At 48.7% G+C, this 11,857-nt stretch overlaps 1 protein-coding gene across 2 annotated transcripts; it reads left to right on the forward strand.

Annotated features, from left to right (window-relative positions):
- The first annotated feature begins 7,084 nt into the window (after positions 1-7,084).
- LOC123145959 (shugoshin-1) lies at positions 7,085-11,367 on the forward strand. Of its 2 annotated transcripts, none has more exons than XM_044565502.1 (17): positions 7,085-7,305; positions 7,401-7,543; positions 7,662-7,699; positions 7,813-7,921; positions 8,396-8,419; positions 8,522-8,590; positions 8,674-8,724; positions 8,806-8,905; positions 9,084-9,141; positions 9,240-9,371; positions 9,451-9,604; positions 9,697-9,762; positions 9,865-9,906; positions 10,005-10,110; positions 10,438-10,495; positions 10,594-10,710; positions 10,805-11,367. In XM_044565502.1, exons 1-17 carry the CDS (start codon positions 7,290-7,292, stop codon positions 11,109-11,111), a joined length of 1,590 nt encoding a protein of 529 aa, XP_044421437.1. In that variant the 5' UTR covers positions 7,085-7,289; the 3' UTR covers positions 11,112-11,367. The 2 variants fall into 2 exon arrangements, with proteins under 2 accessions (XP_044421437.1, XP_044421436.1); XM_044565501.1 differs by having other exon boundaries at positions 7,088-7,305; positions 9,862-9,906.
- Positions 11,368-11,857: the final 490 nt, after the last annotated feature.

Here is an 11,857-nt window from a genome sequence, read left to right on the forward strand (position 1 = left end):
GGAAATCGTTTGGTCCCGGAGCCTTATTTTGTTCCATTTGAAACACCGCAGTCCGAATTTCCTCTTCAGAGAACGAAGAGGTCAAAAACAAACTCATTTTCGGCCTCCGAAACTTGAGGGAAGTCATGAGTAATAGACTTGTCCAGCACAAAATAACTTTCAGCTGAAGGTCCAAAAAGCTCTTTGTAGTGCTTAGTAATGAAATTTCTAAGCGGTGCACCCCCTCGATACGGCCTTTGTCATGTTCAAGAGCAAGGTACGGATCTTTCCATGTCTGTCATTAGCCAACTTTGAAAGTAATTCGTATTATCATCATCTTGAACAAGCGAACCTGCTTTGCAACGTTGACATCGTTGAATCTCTTCCTCGCGGAAAAGGCGAGCAATCTACTCATTTAGATGGCCCTTTTCCCAGTCTCAGCCGAAGAAAGAGTCCTCACCTGCTCGACCCGATCTATCCACGTCCACGAGCAGGCGATAGCGCCCCAGGAAGACACCACCGTGGTCCCTTCCACATGTGCTGAGACGGAGTGTTTAACTTTACCACGATTGTTGTTGTCATATCACACCATTGCTGCCGCTCATTGTGTACAAAAGACGATACCATGATGGAAACGGGGCCTGTCCACTACCGCTGCCGATCACTGTTTAAGGAAGCACAATAGAATCGCTGTCCCGTCTAAGCCACTACCGCTGCGGCCGATCACTTTGTAAGAAAATAGTACTCCTGCTTTTGTCGAGTACGATAGAATGGCTTTTGTCGAGTACGATAGAATGGCTTTTTTTGCAATGCTTTTGTCGAGCCGCGTGCCAACATCATATATAAACCCTGCGCAGGGGCACCATTGTTCACAAGGCCGTCCACACGCGCGACGCGACGACGGAGCAAAACAAGCTAAGCTAGCTACAGGGTGATCGATCGATCGGCGGCAAGGACGATGGGGCTAGCGGCGGCGTTGTGGGACGACCTGGCGAAGGCGGCCAACCTAGCGCAGATGTCGGGGCTGCACGCCGTCATGCTGGTCGCCGTGGGCGCGAGCCTCCTGCGCATCCCGCACAGCAGGCGGGAGTGCGCCAAGCTCGAGCGCTGCACCCGCAGGCTCCGCGCGATGCTGCAGTGGCCAACGGGCTGCGGGGCCGCGCTGCTGCGCTCGGAGATGGGAGACTCCGTCGTGAAGGCGCTCGTGGATGCTGCCGGCCTCGTCGAGTCCTACCAGAAGAGCACGCTCTGGCGCCGGGTCCGTAGGGGAAGGAGCATGGCGAGCCAGCTCCGCGACATGCGGGACGTCGTCGACTCCTACTGCGTGCTTCTGCTCTTCATCAACGCGCATTCCCTGTCACAACAGGCGACTCATCATCCCCCGTTGACGTACGTGAGATGCAAATTACCAACTCAGTATAAAGCAATAGATTTAGCTGTTGATTTCCATCCATTCACGTACAGTCGGATGCAGGCTCCTGAACAATACTATCATCTTGATTATGTTTTGTTGGGAACGCAGGATTCACGAGGTGAATGATCCAATGCAAAGTCAAAGCGTACAATCAGTGAGCAATCACCCCAAAGTTAAAGCAACTCGTGACGCTCAACGGGCCAACAACGATATTGGCGAGCGAGGAGCCAACAATATATGCAGCCAAACACACGACACCGACCTGGCTGGATGTGAGAGGAGCTTGCCTGCTATACTGATTTCCCATGCATAACTGTACAGGGAAGAGACTGATGCCGATAGTTCCATCATTGGTACAGTACTAGATTTCTTCTCATTTGATGCAAGCAAAAATGAAGAATGCAACACATATGTATACGTAAGCTGCTTGGAAAGTTTACTCGACATATGACAAGAATTAGATCAACAAGGAAACCGACGACTCGCGACCTTTTGGCATGTATCAACAAACTGACACTTATCAATCATGCAAAAAATCAAGATTGACTTTTCCTAAGAATTTGCTGAATTATAAAGTGAGGTGGACCCTAAAGCCCCCGGTGCCATTGGGGAAGTGGAAGGCTTCAACGCACCAAAAGCTGATCTTTTGGGGAAATTCCTGAATCGGTGCAATACAGATACAGTAGAGACATCGGCCATACCCTAAAGGGGCACTAGTCACTAGACACACTATTGAAATAGGATACGGCAAACCAATGACTGGGAGTTGATTATGGCATGAATCACACACTAACCTAATACTAGACTCGCCAAAGAATGGGAGTTGATTATGTCCTAGTGCAGGGGCGGAGTCAGGATGAAAAACGAGAGGGGGCAAAGATGTATATGTATTTTTTTCTCAGAAACATATATCGAACTAATGGCTAAATAATTAAAAACAACCACACAAGCATGCATATAGTGTGTAAGAAGCAAAATCACACAGTTTCTTACAAGATAATGTTATCACACACATAATTAATTAATTATGATAAGTTTATTGCCAAAGTAAGAGTAACTAACCACTTAAGGTCTCCCGCAAAAAAAAAAAACCTAACCACTTAAGGCACAATAACTTGAATATATCGTTCCTATTTGTTGGTATGTCCCTGATTTCTAGCCTTCAACCCGTATGAAGAAGAAACATGTTTGAATATAGAGAGCATATAAACATCTCTCCATTAGCCTTCCTGTCAGTGCCAAATATTTAACGTGAGACCGTGAAGGCAGAATATTACTATAGATTTTATTTTACTCCCATCTGCTCAAACTTATTCATATGGAATTGTTACGGGAACCTAGATTCAATCAACTTAATTACCAATTTGTACATTATAATTTATACACATGGATATTTGATACAATTCACTACCTTTTTGACATGGAAATCAGAATAAAATAATAATTGGGAAATTAGAAAGAAAAAAAGAGAGCTAAACCTAGGGCGAATGCCCCCACAAGCCTGTACGTAGATTCGCCCCTGTCCTAGTGTATATTACTTCGAAAGAATCAGGAGGCCACTAGAGATAAATTGAGATATTCTCAAATAATTGGCTTGCCTATGTATTTAGCAAGCGCCACGGGGCCTGATATTTTGCTTGTTGTGATAAAACTAAGATGTTTTATTTTCAATCCGGGATTTGTCTAAAAGGTATCATGAGTTATGTATTCACTATGTCGAGTATCCAAGAATACCTAAAGGGTATAGTGACTCAAATGTGATTTCTGATACTTATAAGATGAAGGTCACGAGTGGATATATATCCACTCTCGATGGTGACGTTGTTTTATGAGAGTCTTGCAAACATACCATCTTAACAAGGTCAGCAATGAAAGCAAAATTCACATCACTGGACACAACTACAGCTGAAGCGGAATGGCTTTATTAACCTTTAATGGACTTGCCGGTGATCGAAAAAACCATACTGTCTATCCTCATGAACTATGACAACCAAACTGTAGTTGTCAAAGTGAACAGTTCAAAAGATAACACGAAGAGTTCAAGACATGTAAAGAGAAGATTAAAATATGTTACAAAGTTCAAAAACTCTTGAGTAACAGCGTTGGATTATGTTCTAGCTATTAAAGCTCTGGCAGATCTTTTTACAAAAAGTCTATCAAGGAATGTGATAGACAATGCATCAAGGAAGATAAGTTTGAGTCCCACAATAGTTGTCTAATAGGAAACCCAACCTATGTGATCAGATATCTTATGAAGAAGGACCTGGCTAAAATAAACCTTTGTAGTTGGTGAGATAACTTAATAAAGTTACTCCACAGAAGATGCAGTTGTCTCACTGGTACTATAAGGCGTTTGCTTATGAAGGCGAAGATGTCGCCCTACAAGGAAGGCTTTAAAGAACACATGTATATCAGTTGCACTACTGATTACAGTCTGTGAGATCGGATAATCTCCAATAAGCACATAAAAATCGAGGAGTATGACTTGTTTGTTCCACTCGCGGGATAGACTTGGCAGCCATGCACTAGTAATGACATTTAGTGAAATGTGTTCGTTCATAGTTCATTGTTCAGTTGCGAATGAGTGTAGATACTTTGTCTAGGTGGGTGTTGAATCTTAATCTACATGCGGTTTCTAATTTTGAACCGCCTTCAAAGAAAAATAACCACCTCCACTGGATTATCAGAGGCGACTTTGGTCGGCTTGGTCACAAATGCCTTCGGTGGCCGCTGCTAGCTAGTACTCGTTTTTGTTAGAAGCGAGAGAGAGGATTGGTAGAATAGTTCGTTGTATTGCTTGAGCCTCATAGGCATATATATAGGAGTACATGATCTACTTGGAGTACAAGGCAAGCCAGAATATTCCAAGTCTAACCTATGTTTCCTAATACAATCACGTTACTCAACATCCCCCCGTAGTCACAACGGTAGCGACGCAGACGGTAAGACTGGAGAAGAATCCGAAGGCAAGCCGACGGACAGCCCCCCATAGTCGTAACGGTCGATGCATCACGGAGCCGTGGCTGGAGTGAAAACCGACGAGGTTGCTCAAGCAAGGCGGTAGCCCTTTGTGTCGTTTGTCGATGAAGCCGAGAGCGGAGGGTGGTGTAGCCGTGGTCGAGGTAGCCGTGCGAAGAATGTCGTTGTCGATGTCGAGTCGGGCAGCCGGTGTCGAGGACGTCGCCATGGAGCCGCGGGCGCAAGGGGGCGCCGAGTTAGCATGGGCGCAATGGTGTCGAAATAGTGGTGCGCCGAGGAGAAGACGGTGTTGACGAGGCGTCGCGACGGGGTTGCCAAACCCGGGGACACATCGTAGACGAAGGCACGCGTCGGTGTTGCCATCACCGGGCATGCGTAGACGGTCGAAGACGAAGTTGACGAAGCGCCGCACCAGGCTTGCCAGGCCCGGGGACACGTCGTGGACGAAGGCACGCGTCGGTGTTGCCAGCACCGGGCATGCGTAGACTGGGACCTGCACGAGCTGTGCTCCATGTCGAAGAGGTCGGAGAGGCCAGCAGAGAAGGACTCGACGACGGTTGCGGCGCCAATCGGCGTGGGGCCAATGTCGCCGACGGTTGTCGGAGTAGATGAAGCGGTCGGGGTAGATGACGACGACGCTGGCGACGAGCTGGTGCTGGACGAAGAAGAAGGGGGTGGACGGGCGGCGGCGGCGGCTACGGAGGTAGCGGCGGCGGCGGCCAAAGAAGAGCGGTGGCGCAGCCTGACGGCGGCTAGGTTAGGAGTGCGGCGGCGGTGCTCGAAGTAGGCGAAGAACCCTGACAGCGTGACAAAGGCCGGCGTGGACGGTGGAGTTCCCGCGCCAAGGGAGACGGCGCGGCGCATACCGCGGGAGGTCGACGCGTGGGGACAGCGGAGTGGATCACGGGCCGCGGCGCTACGGCCCGGAGGGGCGACGCAGCGGCGGCAGGCGGGTCGGGGCGACGGCGGGAAGACCTCGGGGCGGCGGCGGGGACCGCGGGCCGCGACGCTATGACCCGAAGGGGCGACACAACGGCAGTTCGCGAGTCGGTGCAACCGCGGGGACGGCCTCGGGGCAGCAGCGGGGACCGCGTATCGCGACACTACGGCCCGAAGGGGCGACGCAGCGGCGACGCACGAGTCGATGCAGCCGCGAGGAGAACCACGGGGCGGCGACGCTGCGGCCCGACGGGGCGACGCAGCGGCAGCCCGATGTTCGATCGGCGGAGAGGCGCGCGGTACTCGGAACGATCTTCACGGGACCTGCGGAGGCGCGCGTAACCGACAGGCCAGGTCGCGTCGCGTAGATGAGGCGGATCGCGGCGGCGAGCGGGTGATCAAACCGATCGCGCGCGGGGTCGGGGACGCCGCTCGGTAGAGCCGGGGTGGCGGCGGAGTCCGCGATGAGGCCGGGGACAACGGACGGCGTGGGACGTCGTGCGGACGAGCTTGTCAGCACCGGCACCCGGGCTGCCAAAGCAGCGCCGGCGCCCGGGCAGCGAGGCCCGAGCGACCTACGGAGCAGCGGCGCCCGAGTTGAGGCAGCCGACGAGCCTGACGTAGCCGTCCCGACGCAGTCGAGAACGATGCCGGCGAGGTAGACCGCCGGGCCGCCGTGCACACGCGACAGAGGCGAGTGACGTGGATTGATGGGCGGGCCGGCGCGCGAGCGACGGCTATGATTGGCCGTCGCATGGCGCGAGGCCGCCGGGTCGGGGCGATGCAGGTGCGGCCGGAGCAGGGCGGTGACGGCCGGCGCAGGGCGACGGGCCCTGACGGGCCGCCTCGGCGCGCATGGCCGCTGGGTCGGAGGAGAGGCCGGCTGGTCGCGTCGGGGTCGGACTAGAGGCGCACGGGGGTCGACGACGGCGGCGGGCGACGCAAACCGATCAAGATTAGATTGGAAAACCAAAAAGAAAAACGCCGATCAAAACGACCGGCGAGAGAGGGAAAAAACCCGGAGCAAGGGCTCGGGAAAAAGACTCTCTAGGGCAGCCGGCCAACACGACCGGCGGACGTACCCTAGGTACGGGCGGCGCGGCCCCCGGCGACGGTCATGGTGGCCGACTGCCGCGGGTGCGGAAGCGGCGGCGGCTAAGGTTTGGATCGTGATTAGGCTGATACCATGTTAAAAGGGAGAGAGAGGATTGGTAGAATAGTTCGTTGTATTGCCTGAGCCTCATAAGCATATATATAGAAATACATGATCTACTACATGATCTACTTCGAGTACAAGGCAAGCCAGAATATTCCTAGTCTAATCTATGTTTTCTAATACAATCACGTTACTCAACAGTTTTCTACTAGTTTGTGAAAGGCCTAGAAAGAAAGGAACTGCCGGATCTTCATCATCCTTGCGTCACTATAATTACCATCGAAAATGTTCAATTTGCCATGGGCTCGTTGCTCGTACCTGACGTCAGGTACTTATCATTTCCTTAGATCTTAATCTTTATTTTTGGAAAAAAGAAGAGTTCTTCCTATCGCGGCTAAAAAAGAAAAGTTTTCTTTAGGGAAGGCTAAAAAGAAATGCTTCCATTCACGTGGCAGCACAAGAAACCCAGCGAGAACCTAACCCACGGCTACGCGCAGTGAAAAAAATCAGTCTAGCCCATCCCAGTCCATGTGTGGCTCGGCCCCGTCAGGTTCCGAGCCCACGGCTACGCGCAGAGAAAAAAAAGGAGAGATCAGAGAGCAGTCGCATCCCCCGAAATTCGAATTCCGCCCCTCTCTTCTCCCCCGTCCGCTCCTCTCCCCCCCAAATCCAGCCGGAATCCGGCGCGCCTCCCTCCCACGCTGCTCCCCGCGGCCGCGGTCGCCGTCCGTCTGACCTCCCCGCGCCCTCGCCGGCGGGCAGCTCCCCGCTCCTCCCCGCCCCGCGCTCAGCTTCTGGTCCCGCCCCCGCGCGCCCCCCTCCATGGCCGCCGCCACCGGTAAAGCTCCTCCTCACCCGCAGCTCCCTACGTTCCCTAGCGATTTCTACCTCCGGTCGCGCGCTGTCTAAGCCCCAGCTTCCCCGCCTAACCAGGGGCGCCGCTCGGCCTGAACCCGAGGCCGAAGCCGAACCCTAGCGCCAACTGCCGGTCGGGGGGGAAGCCCGCCGCGCTGGCCGACATCACCAACACCGGGAGGCCCGGCCCTCCCAGGCACACCATGGCCGACGTCCTCAAGGTAATCCCTTCTCCCGCTCGGGCAAAACAGCAGGCTCGGTTAGTGGCAGCTCAATTCTGCAGTTCGTTGGTTCCGTTTTCCGCGCTGATGCCTAGATCCCTCGCTTGCTTGCTCGCAGGAGAACGCCAAGTTGGCTCAGCTGGTCGCCCAGAAAACGTATGTCAGCCTTGCTCGCCCCTCGGTCGTTCATTCCTATGAGAAAGGGGCCGTTTGATGTTTCTGAATTCTGAGGCAGTAACCTAGTTTTGACTTTGATGTCTTGTCCGCAGCAAGATCATTGAGCTCAGCGGCGTTGAGATTAACAAGCTCCGTGCTGCGCTGCACAGCACGCATCAGCAGAACCTGCACCTCGCGCAGGCTCATTCTCAGATCACCGCGGTTCGTCTGCTTTTCCATCTCTGTTCTTGTTTAGATGGTTTTAGTTGTTGCTGTGAAAAATTTCAGTGGAACTAGCCGAGTTGCCAACCCAAGCAGTGTCAATGCTTACATCTTAGTTATACCTGTGAGCGAGAATCAAAGAGAAATACTGTTGTTTGGTCATTCTATATGCACTGTATTGAGCTAAGTTTGAGTTGTTGCTGTGAAAAATTTCAGTGGAACTAGCCGAGTTGCCAACCCAAGCAGTGTCAATGCTTACATCTTAGTTATACCTGTGAACGAGAATCAAAGACAAATACTGTTGTTTGGTCATTCTATATGTATTGTATTGAGCTAAGTTTGAAGGGAAAACTCGAGCAAGTAATGTGCATCTATTTTGTACTTATGAAAGAAAGCATCACACGTTGTCACTTTGTTTTGTGGGGTTGTGTAGCCACTTTCTGATCTATCTATGTGTTTTGTGCTTCTCTGCAGGAACTAAATCAGGCAAAAGATCGAGTAAGCTGTCACTGCTTCTTTTTTCTTTATGAGATTTTCAACTGTCAATACTAAGAATGTTGGTTACTGATTTGGGGAATTATTTGTGGATGTGACATGCAGGTAAAGGTACTGCAGCATGAGCTTTCATGCGCAACAGCAGTGCTTAAAGTAAAGACTTCGGGAATTGAGGTAAAGTACGCCCATGGCTTAACTTAGTTTCCTGTTGTTACAGATGGCTTGATTATTTTCTTTCCATCCTGCACTATTGGCAGCGAAAGAGTACGACTGCTGATAACCAACTGCAAACAGAAATAACTTCACAGGTAGCCGGCACAATCCTCAAAATAAATGGCTCTTTGTGTTCATCTATAATTCTAAGATTCTTCCTCTCTCATTTAATTCAGGAGTTAAAAGCCGCACCTTCCAAATTTGCACCAATCGAAGCTCATCAAGCTGATAATAAGGGCACCAGTGCTAATGTGCACCATTCAGTCGAGACTCAATGTAAAGCTCATTCTTCTCCTTCTTAGATGTTGATATTATGCTTGGCAACCATTTCAGCAATGGCATTTTATGGTTCTGATTTTCCCTACTTAACACAACTTAGTTTTCGTTTCTACTTTACCTTCAGCTGTCCACTTCTAGAAAATTTAATGTCAGTTTTCTGTCAATTTCTTGGCAGCCTCTGTGCCATTTAATACAGACCAACCAGAAGCACCGCCAGATAAAACGAATAAAAGGTATTGTCTGTCTATTTACCTATACTTGAGAGGCAATGCCACTGGCAGACTGGGCGCTAGATAGCCTGATTTACCAAAGCGTCTTTCTATTGATTCAGAACATCAGTGAATACGCGCACAAGTAAGCGAAAGTCAGAATCATGTGAAGGTATAAAAGAGACCAACACATGTCAACAGAGCCACATACTTGATGTGCAACCCACTGGATCATTGCATCATGAGGATCAGAGGTAATATTTATGTACAAAATGTGCTCATGATGCAACACTATCTGATTGTAGGTTGACCAATTTTTGTTTATGTGACCAGAAACACAGGACGAAGAAGATCTTCTAGACTAAACCCAGGGTCTTGTGAGATGGCAGAAGCATCTTGTGAGATCTTGCATACAGACACTGCAGTTCCTTCATCTTGTAGTTTTAGTGTTCCACAACTTGATGAACCAAATAATGGAGAAGACATGGTAAGATATTGATATCTCTCATCTGTTCTTTGTTCCAAATGATTAACAGTGCAGTACTCATTTCATGCTATACTTGTGGATATGTTGTGCAGCGGAAGGCAGCACAAGATGAACTGTTATGCAACACAGCAGTGCATATAAAGGCTTCAGCACTCAAGGTAAAGTAATTTAATTGTTATACTCGGCTTATATATATAGTTAAAGATGTTGTAGTTTGAATTTCAACGCCTGACATCTTGATTGTCTGACTGTATTAGAAGGACGAGATAAATAAGCATATAAAGAAAGAAGCAAATGTGCAGGTAGGCGGCACAATTCTTCAGTAATTGATCAATCCGTTTACCCATGAAGATTTATTAATCCTTATCACGGTGCTGCTTGTTTCTGACAATGTAACTAGGAGGAGATAACACATTCTGTGGTTCATAGAATTGAGGACCCTGAGGCACATCAAATTGACAGTCACGCAACGAATACGATCCCAATCCACCCAGCAGAAACTCAACGTAATGCACTTCTCTCCCTTCAAGTATTTTGCTATTATATTGCATTTATCTTGGACATTTTGTTGCTGCGCGCTTGCACTTGAGGTTCTTAATTATTGTTTTATGAATGATTCAAGCGTAGCATGCTCATTTGCACATTAAGAACTTTATGATCGTTAATGCATCGCTCGTACAGGAATGGTTGAACAAAAAGCACACCTTGTTTTTTCATGCTCATATGTACAAGAAAAGTGGCTAAACTACTTGCTAACTGCATCTTTTTATTGTTCTGATCACTTCCTTTAAAGGGAAAATAACAATGTTACTGTAATTGCAATTCCTTTTCAGCATCTCTGCCATTTAATACTCAACAGCCAGAACCACCCAAAGAAAGAGCAAAAAAGAGGTATGCCCATCATTCTAGTGATCTTTGAAATGCTCTCAATAGTACATCACACTGTCCAATGAAACAATATCCAGTTGGCTCAGAAATTATTTTTCTAGGGGTGGACACAAACGGAAATTGGATTCATGTGGAGGTCAAAAGGACTCAAACATAGAGGACACTGATTGCAAACTTGATTCTACTTGTAGTGAACCACCGTACCATGAAGAGACGAGGTAAAGTCTTTGCGTGCATGCATCTTTCTGCCTTTCACTAATGCACTCATATCTGAATGGAACATGGAATCATGGTTGGCGTAAATATGTGCAGAAAATCTCCGAGAAGAAAATCCTCAAGAAAGAACCCAGGAGAATTTGGTGAGGCCACAAAGGAAAATCTCGAGACCAAGCAAGAGGAAATTATTGCTCCTGTAGTCCCTTCCAGCTCAGATGTTGTGATGGAGCAGAGCAAAGATGAGAAGCAAAGCGACAGCTGTTCCTCGATGGAACCTTCTGAAGAGCAGGCGGCGGGGAGGTCCTTGGTGCAGGCGACAGGTAGAAGGTCTTCGATGCGGGCAGCAGCAAAGGCTGTATGCTACAAGGAGATACCCGTGAACGTGAAGATGCGACGACCTTAGCGAACAGCCAGTAACATTATGTGATCGTGTCACTTGCGCTTGCTTTTTGTGGAGTAGAATATCATGTTTGTTGTATGATTGTAGAGGTCTGTTGCTTCCCTGCATGAAATGTAGTATCATGTTATTTTGCCATACTGGTGATGGACTGTACAGCGGTCCCTTTTGTTCCAGAACTGATCATAGCCATTTGTCGTCGACATGTCTGAATTACAGTGCCAATTCCAACAGCTGACCATTGGTACTAGTATTTTGCTCTTCTGTGTGTCCTGCTTGAAGTAATTGTGTGTTATCTGTCATAGATGGGCATGATATTTGGGTAAGAAAATTATGTGCGAACGTCCTATCTTGTATGTGTGCAAGCAAATAATCTTGCATTGCACAATTTTCTGCAATTTCATAGAAATGTTGTCCAAAATTTTGGCAGCGTGTTCTGAATTTCAAAGTATAGTTTCTAATTTTGTTGTGCTTCTAATAAGTTTGCCTTTGATAATATAGGCGTATTGCACGTGCAAAGTTACTATACTATTATGTAGTTAGTCGGTTTATGTTGATCCATCAATGCAAAGTTACTATACTAATATGTCTTGAATACTGTGTTGTTAATTTTAATTGATGACACATGATTCAAGAGGGGAATCCTATTTGGCGCGCCAGGTCACCCGTGAGCGAATGGCGTGCAACCCCCTCGCACTGGGTGTTCATATGGGTCAGCCCATTTTCTGTTTTTTTTTCCTTTTCTCTTTTCT

The sequence above is a fragment of the Triticum aestivum genome, chromosome 6D (assembly GCF_018294505.1).
Source record: "Triticum aestivum cultivar Chinese Spring chromosome 6D, IWGSC CS RefSeq v2.1, whole genome shotgun sequence".
NCBI classification, from domain to species: domain Eukaryota; kingdom Viridiplantae; phylum Streptophyta; class Magnoliopsida; order Poales; family Poaceae; genus Triticum; species Triticum aestivum.

Excerpts from the sequence above, each read along its gene's own strand:
- LOC123145959 (XM_044565501.1), top strand. Across the intron at positions 7,922-8,395 it reads CTCATTCTCAGATCACCGCG|GAACTAAATCAGGCAAAAGA; the intron begins GTTCGTCTGCTT and ends GCTTCTCTGCAG. Across the intron at positions 9,907-10,004 it reads AGAAAGAAGCAAATGTGCAG|GAGGAGATAACACATTCTGT; the intron begins GTAGGCGGCACA and ends CAATGTAACTAG.